The sequence below is a fragment of the Coturnix japonica genome, chromosome 15 (assembly GCF_054131305.1).
Source record: "Coturnix japonica strain WE chromosome 15, WE-NBRP24, whole genome shotgun sequence".
Lineage (NCBI taxonomy): Eukaryota > Metazoa > Chordata > Aves > Galliformes > Phasianidae > Coturnix > Coturnix japonica.
The window spans coordinates 2,554,971-2,572,909 of record NC_140677.1 but is presented as its reverse complement, the minus strand read 5'-3'; the positions used below and the strand labels follow the sequence as shown (position 1 = coordinate 2,572,909).

At 40.5% G+C, this 17,939-nt stretch overlaps 1 protein-coding gene across 6 annotated transcripts in view; it reads left to right on the top strand.

Annotated features, from left to right (window-relative positions):
- CNTN6 (contactin 6) overlaps positions 1-17,939 on the top strand; it is a 127,374-nt gene that overhangs the window by 59,974 nt on the left and 49,461 nt on the right. For 5 of the 6 annotated variants that reach the window (XM_015875353.3, XM_085516145.1, XM_015875354.3 and 2 more), the window contains 3 exons: positions 8,846-8,941; positions 15,562-15,765; positions 17,110-17,212. In XM_015875353.3, coding sequence (XP_015730839.2) covers positions 8,846-8,941; positions 15,562-15,765; positions 17,110-17,212 — 403 coding nt within the window. The remainder of the gene's footprint in view (positions 1-8,845; positions 8,942-15,561; positions 15,766-17,109; positions 17,213-17,939) is intronic. The other variant, XM_085516147.1, reaches the window with a different exon arrangement.

Below are 17,939 nucleotides of genomic sequence, written 5' to 3'. Positions count from 1 at the left end.
GAACTTTCATTTATCAGCTCTGATTGCTATGGACACTTTGTGCCAGTGCTCCAAAACTCATTGCAGCAGCTCTGCACCAAGTCCATTGCCTTAATGGATGCTCTCCATGGAGCAGACCAAGCAACCTTGGACTTTCTTTTTCCTTTTTCCCCCTCCTCCTCCTCAGTTCTGCACAAAATTAGGAAAGACTTCATGGGATTCTGCCATGCTTCAGTGGGTCAGTGTGCTGCTCCAGCCACCTTGAATCTGGGCATTGTGTTTCCTTAAAAGATTGCTTTAAGCAAAGGAGAATGAACTACAAATGATGCAGCATTTTTGCACAAAGATCAAAAACCATACCAGACCTCTCTATGTTCATCTGTTTGTCTGCTGAGATTTCCAGCATTTATTCTTCACAGTATTCTGTGCACACACAGACTCAAAGAGAGCCATCAGCCGCCCTTCAGCAGTGATGAAGCAGGAGCCTGGGACAGGTTCCCCTGCCTGCTGGCAGGACCAGACAGGCTAATGATAGCATTTCTGTTCTAAAGCTCAGATACTACAAGAATAGGATTATGCAAACATCTGGGTGTTCCTGAAGACACAAAGAACACCTTGAAATCTTAAAACTAGAAGATACAGGGATGTCTACGTAGTAGAGGGGTTTTATTATGTCAGATGTTCCCCTAAAGGTTTGAGTCCTATGTGTTCCTGGAGCCCATCTAAAAGGAATCAGCATCACACACAGTCACATCCTCCCCTTTCTCATTAAACACACAAAACCAGAGCTGGTGGCAGCAACATTCTGCTTTTATTTGATGGCACCAGACCAGGCAGCATCACAGACCTGAGATGCATTTTCCTCTCTCAAATGCTTTTAAACTCATCTCTCTTAGAGAGTCTAACCACCATTCAAGCCTGTGCTGCATCAGCACACTTTGTTAAAGCTCCTTCATCCTATCAGTTTGAATTGCACCAGTGTCTAATTTTTAGTTGCTTAAACTTCTATTATACCTGGCTCTCACTCCTTTCATACAGGAATTTTTTTATCTTTAAAATGGAGACATCCATTACAGAGATGTTGGAAGGAGCTTTACAGGCAGAAGGCTACTCAGATAAAGGAGTAATATGGAATGCATAAGTATTTGAAGATTATCTTTCAGTTATATATTACTCACTTTTCTGCAGTTCCTACAAAAGTGGTTATCCTAAATCAGTCCACTGCAAGTTGTATTGGAAAAGCAATATATGTGATTGAGATGTGGTAGGGAACAAAGCAGTGGCAGGTCCCAAAGATGTTAGATTCTGATTAATAAAATTTAATATTTTTGAAGGATAAAACCAGTCTGTACTTGCAGTCTGGGTGATTTTCTTTTTATCTGCCCTACTTCCATTGCAGATGATATGACTTAAATTCCAATAAGTTACTGAATGAAATATCCATAGCGTCCACATCAACTCCCTCATTCTTCAGTCTGTCAAAAAATAAAACAAAAATAAAAGAATTAGAGATTGAAGCTTGAGTGAAAAAAATATACATACTAAAGTGTTTGGAATGACTGACTCTTTTGGCTTCAAAGCAATGTAATGTAATGTAATTTTTTGAATGAAGGTTGATCCTATCTAATACAAAGTTTTAAGGCACACGATGAAAGAAACCAATGCTGGATATAATCAGCACCTCTGCCATAAGGTGGATGGACACAGGGGGCCCAGGCCACTCCTGGTGTGAGTCAGTCAAAGCAGCACAGCTCTGGCAGGGAGAAATCTGTCCCATGAGATTTACACTGGAGAGAGAAATCTGTTTTTAAGAGCACTCCAGTCTGGTGAAAACGCACGCAGACGGTGAAGTGACTCTGTGATGACAGGTGACAAATGAACTCTGCTGTGACAAGTGAGTAAACTGTTCGGGAATAAAATATTAAAAAATGAATTTCTTATGTCCCCCTTCCCTTTGAGAGGGCCGGATCCTCCACTGCGCCTCCAGCCTGCAGCTGGAGTTTAGCATAAGAGCCCTAAGGCTGCAGCAACACTTACTGCTCGGTGCAATGCCTGTGTTCAGATCAAAAGAAAGCTTGAATGTTTTATGCTGCTAAATCTCTAAAAGGGGGAAAATAACACAAAATGATGTAGACCAGCAGCACAGCTTCATGGCATATGCTTCTTTGCACCAGTTTTTAGGTGCCTGAACAGAAACCAAGTTGGGATTTTTTCCCCTCATTCTCTCCATTTAATTTAATTGTGACCTTCCATTTTTTCCTCTAGAGAAGCTTGATATTACTTTGTAAAGGGCATTTTCACTCTTTAATTGAAAAAGACAATCAGGCTGTGGCAGAAATTATTGTTCTCCACCTTGAAAATTAGTGCCTGGATTGGCTATTCATACCATTTAAGCTGAATTGAAGACCTGGGTCCAGCGTGCATCCTAATGCATAAATTACAGCTCCTCTCCCCTTAGAAGCTCCAAAGCAATTTAACTAAATAAAGAAGCCCTGATGAAGGTCCTTGGTCGATTATGCAGCACTGGAAAAGGACAAGACCTGGTGACTGTGCATTTCATTCAGGGTTTGGCAGCAGAGCTCTTCCAGTGGCCTTCTCTTCCCACCAGAATGGGATGCACTGGGGTACAACTAAAACAAGTGTGAACTATAGCTGATTTTTAATCTGTCCTGATCAGAGGGGACATTCAGTTCCTTCAAGTCCTGCAGTCCCTGCGATGCTTCAGCACTGACGGAGCAGAGGTTTTCAAACATTTCAATAGGAAGGAACAGAACTCATTACATGTTTAGTGGAAAATGCAAGTATTTAAAAATCAGGAAATGGGAAATGCTAAGCAGCTTTCAGACACCTTAATTAGAGATAACACAGCTCTTAATCATAGAATTGAATTCATGGAAAATCAATTAGAACATTTAAAAAAAATTGAGATTAGATGGTAAAGGGAAATGATTAATAGTATTGACACTATTATCAGGACAAAGGAGTTGTTGGAGGATTTGTTTAGCAAGTTTACTACAGTTGGGAAAGCTGAGAAGAGAGTTTACTTAACAGTGAAAGTTGCAGGAAGTGAGAGTGGCCATTCCCTTGGGAGGTATTCGGAGAAAGATTGCCTTAACACACCCTACTGGTAACTAAAGGAACAGAGATTTGTGCTAATCTCCTAACGAGCTGTTCAGTACAACAGGACAGAGCAGAAAAAAGGGACTTCTGAATGCACCTGGAGTGATCTGAAAGAGGTTATCACGGTCTTTTGGCAACAAGCATAGTTTGTGTCTAAAGCGTTTTATCTCATTGTATGCCAAAGAAAACAACACATAGGCAAAATACATCCAAACTATGGGATAGCCTAGAATTTGAGATAAGGATCCAATAAAGATTTCTGTTTGCACCTGCAGCAGACCTTATACCTCTGAATCAGGCCTGGAGTTCAAGCCAAGAATTACCAATGGGCCCCCTCATTCATTACAGTCGAGGGAAAGTGAAAGTAACTAATTGTCAGTGCATAACACAGGTGTTAGAAATGCTTATAGCAAATCATAACAATGAGCTTCTTTTAAAAACTGCTGAGGTCATAATTTTATCCCATTTCGCTGCAAGAGAATTTCTATTGTGATACATCACATCCAGTAACGCCGATCCTATTGCAATATATCACAGCCAATAGGAGAAGGAGAAGAAAAAGGAACAGATGCAATACATCACAATTTGACAGAGCCCCACCGAAACGTGGAAAAGTTTATTGATTCATCCTCGGGAGCAGAGCTGATTTATAAAGTGTTCTTGCATGTAATGCCTTAGTATTCATTGCACATTTCAATAACAGGCAATTCCAACTATAATAGTTGGGATTATGTAATGACAAAACACTTATGTAAAAAAAAAAAATCAAGAATTCAAGAAAGCATGAAATTACAGTAATTCAGATGAATTGTTAGTAATTATGTAAGATGATGAATTGGACTTTTTTCTAATTGTCTGTAACAATTTCATATATTAAAATAGCCCATCTTCCTTGTTTCTTATTCAGTAAAATGAGGATGTTCGATGCCCATTCTTAAGCCAGACCAAACGAGAAGGGTTACACCTATCCCTGAGCAGACAGAGGAACTTGAAACACACAAGGTGGTGGAGGCTGAAAGGAATGAGTTGTTGCTTGTGATTACATTTTGGTCCTATGATAGAAGTTTAAAAACTGATCCCCAAGTCCCAGGAAAACCATTTCTGCTTTCACATACACTGGTGTGCAAGTTGAACTCTTTCAAGGTAGTTTTATATTAAGAAAAAATAGCAGATGTGTGAATGTATGGTAACTGTTGAGTCACAGCCTGAACCACTGATTGAGCATCTGGGGAAAGGACCCAGTCAGCCCTGGGAGCACAGGTGAAGGCAATTCAGCTGTGTGAGCAGAAAGGGTGGAGCCTGGCTGCACCTCCCTTAGACTTCATTTAGGGGCTGACTGCCACTAGGGAAGGATCTTTAGTTGAAGATCCCTCCTTTGTGAACCAAGATCTTCAGAGACAGGTGAGCACTTTTTCTTTGTAACACCTTTCCTTGTGGCAGTCCATTTGTCATTGCCTCACCTGCATTGTCATTCCACTGCATTGATCTTTCTGATTGTTACGGTGAATAAAAATTGGAGAAACTAGAAAAGCAATGCTTTCACTGCCCAAGCAGCAATTAGCTCAGTGTTTGTCAGTGTGAGCTTTAAGATGAAGAAACTCCACACTTTCCAGTTGTGGCTGAGTCTAACAATTAACTTTCTAACAGAAGTGCTTGAGCAGGAAGAATTTCTGTTTATCTATGACACTGACACCTGTCAGTCTCTGCATCCTTCACTTCAAGGAAGCACCACACCATACCTGTGTGTATGCTTGGCCTGTCACATCCTGGTTTTATTGTAATTGAGTACCCACACTGAAAACTTGCAAGCCATACCCTCTGCTAGCATAAATCAGCATCGTTTTCTTGACCTCAGTGGGGTCCTAATGATTTACAGCAGCTGAAACAAGCTGTGGCGCATTACTCCTCCCTGTCCCTGCATTCATACCAGGTGAGGAGTTGCATGCCTCCACCCCAACTATTCCCATCTCCATCAGAGGAAGCTTTGTCACTTTCTGATATGCTTTCCACAAAATAACAGATGTTTCCCATGCTCCAGGCACATACCTTTCCTGCTTAGGTCTGCAAATGTTCCCAGCTGAAGATGATGACTCTGCCACACACAGCTGAGCTCATATATTTCCACTCTCCCTGTGAAGAATCATTTGTTCACCTGAGCATTTTGCTTAGCCTATGTGACCTCATTATCGCATCCGACTGATTAATTGTGCTACACTGATAGTAATCTGCCAACATGTGCTGTGCTGAAGGAAGTTTTGTTTGTTAAAACTTGTAGCTGATAGAGCAGTGAGGACACTCATTGTTCATAAAGTGAGATAAATGCAAAGAATAGAGGAACTAGGTGATAATTTATTTATAGATCTCTGCAGAAACACTGAAGTTAGCAAGTATACCATCTGTTAAATAGTCACACTATTCCTAAGTGCATATTAGCAATCTAAATGTGTGCCAAACACCTGATCTTAGCTATCTTTTGATAGTCTTTTTGACAAGTAGCATTATGCTTTATTAGGTTATGTCATGTTATGTTATAGAGTTATGCTAGGTAACAGTAACAAGGAAGATGGGGTGGTTGTGCTCTGTTGGTGTAAGTGCGTGCTTGGGGCAAAGAGATGTGGTTTTGGGAAGCAGCCAGAGATTCAGAATAACAAGAACAAATATAAATATTGCATTTTTATTCATCTTCAAGTTCTTTTTCTTCGCTTAGCACGTTTTAGGCTGCTATTAATCATTGCAAATACACACATACAAGAAGAAGGGAAAATAGATGCAAAAAATCTTTCGAGCAAAAAGACCGCTTCCAGCCAAAGGAAACATTTTTCCTGATGGTCCTCAGTCCTGGTTGTCACCCTGGGCTACGTATTGGAGACAGACAATTCTTTAACTCATTACTGAAAACTTCCTGAATGAGGTGTCATAGTATTTTATGGGAGATGGAGCCTATGTGGAAAGAAGTTCTCTTGAAGTTGAAGAACAAAAGAAGAATGAGTCATTCTTCCAGGGATATTTTTTTTTAATATGCAGTGATTCTTTATTAGACAGACATTGAATACTTTGTACAATTATCTACTAAAAATGACCTGAGGTAGAGGGGAAAAAAGGATCATTCCTATTTAGATTTATTAGGAGTCTGGGAGAGAGAGCTGCTTGAGGATTCAGTGTGGTAAGTCCAGAGCCAAGCACTGGAATGCATCATCTAAGGAAATGTCTGTCCCTATGAGTCTAATAGGTTAAATAATTGTCTGTTTGGAAGGATGTGTGTGTACTCAAACCTGTGATGGGCATGATTAAATGATCCCTAGCGTGTCCCCATAACAGCTTTTATACCTACCATTCACTACTGACCATAAGAAGAGGACAAAAATCTGTCCAGCACCAGGAAAAGATGGACTGCTGTGTATAACCAAAGTATAAGTATGCTATGGAAGTGGTGGTGCTCCTGTATGCAGAATTGGGTATTTCAGAGATTAAAAGGACAAAGTCAAATTTTTCACCACATGTAATCTGAATGAGTCCTGCTAATTATAAAATAATGCAACCCATGAGCCATCTAGTACTTGTGCTTTGTCAGTGCTTAAGCCAGGAATACTTACCATTATCTTAATGGGGGAACATGGACAGGTGACAGTTTCTTAAATGGGTAAAATGATACCTTGACATATTGTGTCATTAAACTAAGAATTGCTACTAGCAACCTATTACTTCCCAGAAACCATGCCAGTTTCAGACTAAAGTATCCTATAGTTAATTCTGAACTGTCATGAAAACCTTTTGTTAACTGCAGCACCAGACTTCCTTTTTCATTCTTTCTTTCCCAGTAAAGTTTTGTTCTCAGCAAAAATGTAGATCTGATTAGCCATAATGAACACTGCTGGTTGTACTACATATATTTGTCATATGAATGTAGAGATTTGCAATTATTTTTAATCTCTGTTTTTCTGTAGGATCTGCACAATGTGTTACATTAGCAAAATCAAGGATAGGAATGTGATAGGAATGGGAGATGCAACTGTTTTCATTGCTTGTGTCTGAGTGTTCTGACTCTTTCCTATCTTACTCCCAACTCCTCTAACACATATGGAACTGACTTCTCTTCCCATAGCACACATGCCTCAGTCAGGCCCCCTGTGCTGACTTGCCATTAAGACCAATTTTTGTCCCGGTCTTTTCGTTTTCAAAAACGATTTAACCCACAGGATAGAAAAGAAAAAGAAATATGATTCGTTTTTTTTCAGAGTGAATTTTCAGAACAGGTAAATAAATCAATCCACACATTCAGAGGTTGGGTAAGTGTATTTTAGATATGAATCAAAACTCTTAGGAAGGCATTCCATTGTTTTCTTTCCCAATTAGTATTAAAGAAAGAGGCAGAAAAATGTTTATAGTTTCACCCCATCTCTCTTTTTTTTGTGTGTCCCTCTGGACTACAAGGCAATGATCTACTTGGCAGGCAATTAAAAGAACATCAGAGTTTAAAACACTTAGCTGTGTATTGACGGGTACCATCTATTGTGTCTATGGCGGTGTGAGGAGGTGCCACCACTGCCTAATTCAATTCAGTCACCTCTGAGTAGACAACGTCTTCATGAGAGACCAATATACAGGAGATGAAGAAAAAGAAAAATTAACTCTGTAAAGTTCAACAAAGGGAGAGAAAATTGATATATTGACATAAATAGCTGGGGCTGTACAGGTAGTAATCATGATGGCTTTGACCAATGAGAACTGTTTCTTTCTATTGAACTCCGGATCGGGTAGTTGTTCAGCTGATGAAAAATGGAACAATTGTTTGAAACAAGAACCTGCAGCACACCACATTGATAGAGAGATTTAAGGGGAGGCTGGTGCTGTTTATTTTATTAAAACATTCTGAATGTATTTCAAACAATTGCTTTCCAAAGTGCTATGACAAAAGAAGTCACTCAGTTTATTAGGGTGAGAACTGGATCAAAAAATAATCTGTTTTTAAAGAACATCTGTTACATCATGTCCTGAAATTGAACTGTGCTTAAAAAAGAGACTTCCACATGTTAGTGAAATGGGAGAAAGCAGAAAATACTGTATTAGATTCAGTCAAAATAACTTAAAAATTGATAAGCACACATGAAAATCACCCATGGGAGTCAAGGCATCAAACTTTCTACACAAATTTCCCTGGGGCATCGTGTGATTTTGCTTCTTGAAAGTGCTCTTATACTCCCCTTTGAAACCAGTGCTAAGGTTCATTCAAGTCAATTAAAATCATGCCCACTTACCACAGACAGCTTTAGGAAAGAACTTGCTCATTGAAAGTATGGCATACTTTTATCACTTAAACACACACTCTGTGGGAGTTCTGATGGGGTTTAATTATCATTTATACTTATAGAAGCACACACCTGCATTTAATTGATATAAAAAGGGAAACAACTCAAAATGTTGTTTCCTTATTCATGCAGATTAAGACTAATAAATTCTGAGATGGGTCGCTAGAAAAATTGACAGAATACACTAGCTTTACAAGGAGCAAAAAAACCCACACTTGTTAGAGTATAAGTGCTTTATAAATGCTTACTTTATGGTTGCTGAAGGACCAGGTAGGAGGCTGGACGAGCTATTTGTCCCTCCAATACTTCAGTTTGCATTGTGAGATTTTATATGACTGAAACATATATTCTTGAGTTATCTATAAGCACTGTGTATTTTGGACTGTAGCTAGGAGTAAATCTGATTATAACACAGTTTTGTTTTCTCCTCCTCTCTTCAGATCTTGAGAATTTTGAAATGAAAACGAGAAGCACAGTGTCAGTCAGAGAAGGACAAGGAGTGGTTCTGCTCTGTGGCCCTCCACCACATCACGGAGGTACGTGGAGTAGCTCTGAGTTGGGTGCATCCCAAACAAAGAATGGATGTGGGGTGTCCTTCTATTGCTATTGCTCTGGACAAGGTAGAGTTCTGGGGACACGTAATGAGCTAACAGTGCCTTTCATGCGATGTTTCAGACTTCTTTAAAGTAAGCTATCCCTAACCAAGGGCACATTATTCATACCCCCTCCTTTATTGCTACAGCCTACTTCCAACATCAGTGTTTTCAGAACAATGCAAAGGCTTGAGCATGTATGTGCACTACTGTTGGAGCAGTACCATTTCTCTTCAACCCCACATTTTTCATCTGATAGCAGCAAGAAGCTCTTGAGAGCAATTTTCTGAGTGTGGTTGTGTGTTGCTTTTTTTCCCCCTAACACTGACTTTTGCAGGTTCTGAGCCATCTGCATTTTCAGATCTTATTTTGGAGGTGCCAGAACTCGTATCATAACTGCTTCTTATCTTGTGAGGCTCAGAGCACTGTCTATGGTTTTCTAAAATAACCAGCTGAAGATGATTAGAAATATTATCCTGGAATAGTTGGTGCACATTAAAGAGGTGTAAATCATCAAGAGTATGGTTACTAGGTTGAAGGAATCAGCAGTTTATATAGCACTCGCCTCCTGCTTTTAGTTATAACCACGCACCCACAGGAGAAGGAACATGTTGTGTGCTAGCGCCAGCGTCCTGCACTCAGCACTGCTTCCTCAATCCTTCTTAAGAAATAGCTATAAGACAAATTCCCATAAGAAGAAGGTAAATTGTGATCTATAAGGAGGATGCAGTATATCAGAGAAGTAGAGAAACCCATCAGTCAATTTAAAACCCACAAGTCTTGAACAGAAAGGAAACGTCAGTTCACTTAGTGCTTGCAGCTGTATGAAAGAGGTATGTAATCAAGGAGATGAAGTGAAATGTGGCCCTTAAGGGCAGAGAAAGCTTCAAAGAGTTCCTGAAATGTATCAGTGGGACAAAGACAATACATTCATCCATGAGTCAGTAAGCTGTGTGTCTTCTTCCTGCTGATAGATAAAATTATGATTTGGCCAAGCACTCAGAATGAGTACATCAATAGTAAGCAAGCTTACTTTAGGTTAAATTGCATGGAAAAAAACCCACCATCTTATCTGTCTGTCACTGGGTTTAAGCTAGAGGTGGGATCTGTTGACCAAAATAAATAAATAGAACAGTAATTGAAACAACAATTACACCCCCAGCTCTTGCTTCTTACACCCTTCCCTTCCTGCCTATTTATGCACCTGCTGCTCTTCAGCCTCAGCTGTTGTTATTTATGAAGCTCATTAACACACCTTATAGAGTTCAGCATCTGACCCTTCTCTGCTTGTTAGTGGGGCTCTAGGGTGTAGGGGTGGGGAGGTAAGCTGCATTTCTCTCTTTGGGACACATCTATTCTGCAGCTAAAGTTCTTTAGGTCAGCATTTCTTTTTTTTCTGTATAGTCAACATATGCTGTTGTTTTATTACCTACAAGAAAGAGAGAAGCATTTTGTATAGAGTTAAGCATTGAAAAGCATCTATGAGGGAGGAAGGAAGCCTGAAGAAGCTTTCAGTTCTGTAGCTGAGTATGAGCCTGACCTGCCTGTGATTAAGGAGTTGTTCCTAAAGCGGTAATACTTGACACAGGTCTATGGGGTGGGATGTTCTTCGTTTATTTTGTTAGAGGTGAAGTCTGATATAAGGCTTGTTTCCTCCAAGCTGGTTCCCTGCAGAGTCTTAAGATAAGTTGCTAATCTTGTTAGAAGCAGCAGGATCACTCGTGCATTTGCATTTACTCATGCATGAGGGCTGCTGGGGCTCAAACCTGGGATGCTGACTCAGTGGGCTTTTTCTGTATTGCTGTAACTACAGTGGAGCTGGATTAAAAAACCAGAAAGGCTCTTAAAGAAGTGAGAGCTCTGAAGTTTGCTCAGTAGAGACAAATGTTGAGTCCTCAGCTGGCAGAAGGGCATAGGGGGCAGGGGAGTGGGTGTGTGGAGATGAGATGAGCAGTGCTTTTTCTATGTAAAAGACTCTTTGACTGCTTCCTTGTGTTGTTTCTGCATTTTGTATTAAACAACCATCTGATAACATGCATAATTTCCAAGTGATGGATTGATGGGTATCTCCCTTTACAAAGCTGAGTGCCTTAATCACTGCTTTAGAGCAGCTTTCTCTCTGCTCCTGTTTCTCAGCTCTCCTATGAATCTTTAATCCTTCCCTGAGACCATCCTGTGCTCTCCTCCTGCAGAACCAGCAATATTGATCTGAATTTGCTTGGGCTGAGGAGAGCTCTGAAATGTTATATTCCCTAGACTGATATATCAGAGATGGTTATCAGCTGCTCCCCTTCACAGCTGTGCCGTGAGCTGGCTGTGCTCCCTCTTGGTGCAGGCAGCTGAGCTGGGTTCACAGCTTGAGGCCTGGGTGAGGAGTAAGATGGACCCTGCACAGTCACCTGTCTTGGATTAAGAACCAAACAATTAGGGTTGCAGCGCTAATAAAAAAGCCTATAAGCTGGCATGTGCATAATAAAGTCTATGTTGCTGTAATTATCCCTTTGCTGCCACACAGCCCCTTTGAAGTAAATGCAGTTCTGTGCACTCAAGGCACCTTCTTCCCACAGAGTCAATAATGGCACCAGGATTACTTTAGAGAGCAAATATCATTTTCTAGTGTTCAGAGCTCAAACATGTTAATTTGGGCTAAGGCCACTCAGCTGCACAAGTGAAAAAGGATCTGTAGTGTGGTATTTATTAGGCAGTAGCTAGGCAGAATTAAAAAATTAATCACATGAAGGTGATTGATGTTTTCTAAGCTTGTCCGTGAGACTAACACAAGTGTTAAATTAAAAATAGAAATGATATAAATTATACTTTATAATACTTTCTTTCTTCTGTTGGAGTCTTTGTGAACTGAATCCTGGAACTTGTATAGTACTATAGTACTCTGGGTGTTGTGTTCTGTTATTATTTGTAGGAAGTGGGGTCATGTCTGGGCATAAGGCTGTCGTAAGGTTAGCAGAGTTCTCTTCTAACCCAGGAGGAGATCATACTCATTTTTCTTGACTTTAGAACAAGTCTGACGTTACTGTATGTGATTTCCTTCAGAAGATTAAAGCAAAAGCTGTGATCAGCTTCTGCTTTCTTGGCCTTTACCTAAAGCACTATTGAGCAGGGACTGCCTCAGTGTGCTTCATCTTGTCTCTCTCTGCACATGGTGACATGGTGCTCAGGGAAACATTTTGCTGATTTTCGTGCAAACAATTTCAGGGTGCAGCAAAACCAGGAGAGATGGTGTTTGCCTGCTGGTAGTAGCCTCATCTAACCCATGTTTTGGAAGTATTCATTTCTGGATAGCAAAAAGCATCTCTAAAGATCCTTATATGTATATCAAGGATGAATGGTGTCATATTGACTAACTTTCATAGAACTGTAGAATGGCCAGGGTTGAAAAGGCCCTCATTGCACATCTTGTTCCAACCCCCTGCTATGTGCAGCGTCGCCAACCAGCAGACCAGGCTGCCCATAGCCACATCCAGCCTGGCCTTGAATGCCTGCAGGGATGGGGCATCCACAGCCTCCTTGGGCAACCTGTTCCAGTGTGACACCACCCTCTGTGTGAAAAACTTCCTCCTAATATCTAACCTAAACCTCCCCTGTCTCAGATTAAAACCATTCCCCTTTGGAGCAAGGTGGGCATTTATCTATGCAGCCTTAGCATGTGAGGAAAGGACTAGTTAGTTGTAAGGTGCTGGGAATGTTTCCTGTTTTTTGTGAAGGGGAAGAATGAACCCCGTAGACTGTGGACAAAGCTAACCCTATGTAGGGGTCTTCTGAAGATCTCTCTTCCCCAGCCTCTTTTTTTTTTTCCTTTCTGTATATCCACGTAGTTTACTTCTCTAAAGCATCACAGGTTAACAACAGTGGAAAGAGAATTAAAAAATTGGACTAATTGGTCTCCTGCAGAAAACCCTCTTTGCTCCCTTACTTTGAAGCATGTTGTTTTGTTTTGAGCTTCACATAAGCAGTCACCCTAGAGGGAAAGTGGCAGATATACAAGGCTCCATGCAAGGGGAAAATGAATTGGGAACAAAAAAATAATTGGTGCTGATAATGGCTAAGGCTTGTGTAAGACCTTAACTGAAGCCTTTTCATAGCAGCCTCTGAAATTCAACAGCTCTAGATTTGTGTTGGGGATGTGAAACCGGCAGCTCTCATTTTCAGAAATCCTATGGCTAAATGGAAAGCAAAATAAACTTTAGAAAGGTAACTTCTTATTCCTCACTAAAATAGCTGGTGGCAGCAATTTTCGAGTCCATTTTAGCTAGACTTCATTAGCAGGTTACTGCATTTTTTACATAATTTCCCTTCTATGTCTCTGCTACCTTCTGTTCACCATTACTTTCACCAGAGCCTTCCCAGCTGCTGATTTACTCATGCAAATGAGCATAACCCAAAAATGATGGTATGAGCCTTGTACCAGAGCCACTAAATGAGAAAAAGAAAGGAGCGTAAATCGGATCTATTCCAAGTGACCCAAAATGGAAATGTTTAAGTAAAAGTAGCTCCTTCTGTAATGTAACGTTACATTTTCTAGTCTATTAAATCTATTAATATTTTTTGCTTATCATAGCTTTCTGTGAAAAGATGCTGTGTGAGGGAGTATCCTGCTGGGGCTATGCTTTAGAAGAGGAAAAAAGTTTGATCTCCAAAGTTTTGGATCTTTTTCTTGAGATTTCATTCAGCTCCCACTGAAGTCAATTAAAATTAGAGCTTCTACAGAGTTTAATGGATCTGAATTAGGCTCTAGGCAAGTAAGGTCTGGGAGCTGGTGATGATGAGCCCGCAGTGAGAAGAGTGGCAGTGTTTATATGCCTCATTCTGGGGATAGAAGGAATTGAAATATGAAAAGAAGAGGCCTGAATTCGTTCCTAGTTAATGGGAAATTTAATAGGCACTGAGGCAATGGCTCAGTACAGATAGAGTCTCCATTACATTCTGCAAGATTATCAGGTGGAAACCCCTGTGCTGAAATCATAAGAGAACTGAATCTCCTACCTACTGATATGTAGGTTGATGTCATGAACAAGCTCTGTGCAGCAGAAGGCTACTTTTAATAGGTTTTCATTACTGTTAGTATACCCTGTTGTAATGGAGAAGCTTGCTGCACTGCTGTGTGGTATAGGAGCCACCAGCAGGTATCTGGGTTTGGATGGTGTGCCATAGGATGACATAGAAGTCTTTCATGGTGCTTTGTCCATGGGTCAGGGCTCTCATCAGCCCTGTAACTGCCAGCACCAGAACTGCACTCTATTAAGTGAACCATCACTCATTTTTTCTATTTAACTCACTTTTGGGTTACATGTCTTGTCATGGAAAGCCTGATGTGTGTCCAGCTACCTCTGCTCAATCACATACACACACCTATTGACTTGCTTTAGGACCTGTTGCATTTTCTGGGCTTACTGTATGTCAAAATAAGAATAATTTTAAAATACTGTAATAAAACAGTGCCTATTACAGAATTTAGCCAAGGATAGAAAGTGTCATTGATTGCTGCCTGGAGATGTGTCATTTCTAATGAGAGTTTGAAAATGTTAGAAGATGATAACATAAAACTCCACAAAACCACTGGAGTTTGCAGACTTATTATCATACTGTACCCATGCTGCAGCCAAGGGAGGGGAAAGAAATGTAAATAATCTTTTGCAAATGGTATATTTGATAGGGGAAATGTGCAAAAAATGAAGCTGTTGGCAGAGCACTGTTAGCTTATGAATTATACATTTAATTAGAGGGAGCTAAACTGGTAGATTTTTGGAAGTTCTGATTTACTGGGCCTTGTTAATGACAGAGTTTCTGTCCTGCTGCTGCCACTGCAGAGCTGAACACTGCAGCCCTGTATTGGGCATGGGGTGGGCAGGGAACCTCTAGCACTGATGGAAGCACAGGGTTGGGGCAGCAGGGCCCTTGGATGGCAGTCTCACAAAGCTCTCTTCTGATGATCAAATAAATGAGTTTTAAAGTGGCTAGGCTATGGATGTACCTTTTTAAGGTGTATGGTGTGAAATGCTATGGGAAAAGGCAACGGAATAGGGTTAAGAAGTCAGAACAGGACAAGTAGCATGGGACAATTGAAAGTATGGAAGATAAGGAAAAAGGCAGAGAAGGAGCAATTAATCTCCAAATGTTTGGATGCAGTAGATTTATTTCCCTCAGTGAGAATCTGATGTTCTTTTACCTGTTTCTCCATGTGCAGAGTGGAGAAGGGAGCAGTAGTGCTGTGTGATCAGCAGTCGGCTCTTTAGTATTGAGAGGGAAGTTGCTATGGACAAGAATTATTTACTAAGCCAGCTTTCTCGTGGCAATGCAGCACAGCCATTTCTACCTAAAAATAGTTCTGAAACAGGGAAATGAAAAGTAGCAAGGGACAGAAACTTCTGTGACCTTCTGGAGTGGCTCGAAGTAAGTTTAGAACTGAAGCAGTACTTATCTTGCCTGTGCTAATTTGTGCATCCCCAGTGGTCTGCCCTGTAACTGGCACATTCTTTCAACCAGCAAAAGCATTAAGAGGAAGCAAGCAAATCTGAGGATGCATGACGTATATTGCTCTTTTCTAGGCTTGTCCTTTGCATGGACCTTCAACAATAACACCTTGTACATTCAGGAGGACAGACGGCGTTTTGTTTCACAAGAAACGGGCAATCTGTACATTGCCAAGGTAGAGCCATGGGATGTGGGCAATTACACCTGTGTGGTGACCAACTCCAAGGCTGGGCAGAGTGTTCAGGGGCCGCCCACTCCCCTTACCCTGCGCAGTGATGGTAAGCTCTCTTGGCACACTCAGTGTTAAGTATAGCTCAAATATCAGATCTAGAAATCTGTTCTGAGTGAGTCGGTGAGGTGAGGGACTCACCTGCGCATACACAAATACCTTTTCAGCAATGCCTCTAATTAAATGTTTGCGTGAAGAAGTGCATACCTGGAAGATCTTTACACTAAGTTGGTTTTGTAAGTTTGCTCACCTACATTTCAGTGTATTTGTGCTGCTTGCAAAGCAGCAGTGACAAGTTGTTACCAGAGTCAGTACAGTGTTATGTTTCTGATATAAATAAAACTCAACTGTGCATTATTGCATAATACTCTCACTGAGAGACTGTGCTACTTCGTAACATTCCATCTGATCACTCTAAATGAAGTTATAATTCCCAAAATTGGAAGTTAATAATTTGGTACTGCATGCTTTAGATCTTTTATGCCTATTTTCTCCCTTCTCATCATCATGCTTTATTCCTTTTCTCAGTCTCATCAGTCTCTTAATCTTCTCCTATTCTCTTTGGTAGCCTCTGGATTGAGTCCTAAGCAGGCAGTCTCAAGGGAACTGTACAGAAAGCACATGTAGCGGTAGCTGGGCCTCTGTTCAATGTAAAATAAGAACCAATTCATTTTTGAGTGAGATCTGGGCTAAGACTCTATCTGAGGGAGACTGATATTCATCGTTCCTGATTCAATGAGTTCTACGATATTCATCGTTCCTGATTCAATGAGATTAATGCAGTTTAAAGAATTTCAGCTAAAAAGTCAGTTTTCTAAAGCAACCCCAAACCTGCCGCAAGGTCAAATGCCCTTAAACTGATACTGGATTATCTGGTTTATCAGATGCTTGATGAGATTTGGGGATGTGATCACTATATCCAATTACATCAGCCTTTCTTGAGCCTGGAGTTCACATCTGGCTATTTTTAAGAAGCTTTAAGTGTTTTGTAATTAGTTTGGACACATAACCCCGTAATTTTCTCTTGTGCTCAGAACTACTTGGTGTCCCTAGAAGTGGCAACTTAAGCAATGCCTGTGACATTTGTCACTATTAGCAACTAACAAGAGGTGTGAACCCTGAATTCTCCCTAAATTCCTAATACATGTAGGTATTGTACTCGTGCATGCTTCACCACTGAAATGTGAAGAACTAGCACATTTCACAGTGAGCTTTCAGCATAGATTGGGATTTCACCCAGATGCTTAAAGCTCATCTTCAGATATCACATGTCCATGGGTGGAGTGTAAGACTCTAAGACTATTAATGTCGTCCTTTCTTTTACACTGAAATTCTGTTGTACTAGGCAGGTCTGAGGCTCCACTGGAGTGCTAGCTGTTTTGATGTTCAACAGGTGTGATGGGAGAGTATGAACCAAAGATTGAAGCACGTTTTCCAGAAACAACATACGCAGTGAAGGGCTCGTCTGTTAAACTGGAATGTTTTGCCCTTGGAAAGTAAGATTCCTCTTTCTTTATTAATAGCAGTTTCTAGCACAGTTGTACACTGAGAAATTGTTTCTTTCTAAGTGACATAGCAGATTTTTTTTTGTCAGAAAATGAAAATGTATAAACATTTTTTAACCTTATCTCGGTTTGTTTCTGTGCAGTGTGTTCCCAAGACTGTCTGGAATGGGTTCCACATGGCTCTCATCACCCTTTTCTCTAAAGAGATACTGAGGAGCCCTGTGAAGCTACAGTCTAGCATGGATTGTGCCTGGATTGTGACTCCTCACATAGACATACCCTTTGCAGAAGCAGTAGGGTACTCAAATGCAAAGAGATGTTCTATATTCTGAGAGCTGATGGTTAACTGAATGTTTAACTTGCCTTTCCAGAGTGTCCCTTTTTCCATGGGAAGAGCTAAAATGACCTTACATAGCCGACCTCTATTTAGTTTAAGTTCACTTTGACAATCCTTTTTAAGGCTTTTATAGTGTCTAGAGCTTTTTCAGAGGTTAAAAGTCTGAGTTGAAGGCAGCACAAATTAATCAAGTTCCTTTGGAACCTATGCTGAGAAGTAGAAAAATAAAGCAAATAAAGTTAGTAAGATGAGATACGGTCTTGCCTTACAGATGAGGTTTTTATAGGAATGGAAATTAGCCCCAAAATTATTTTGACAAAAAAATATTTCTGCAGTCATATTCGAAAGCATATGAATTTCTTGGCCCCAAACTAGTCCCAG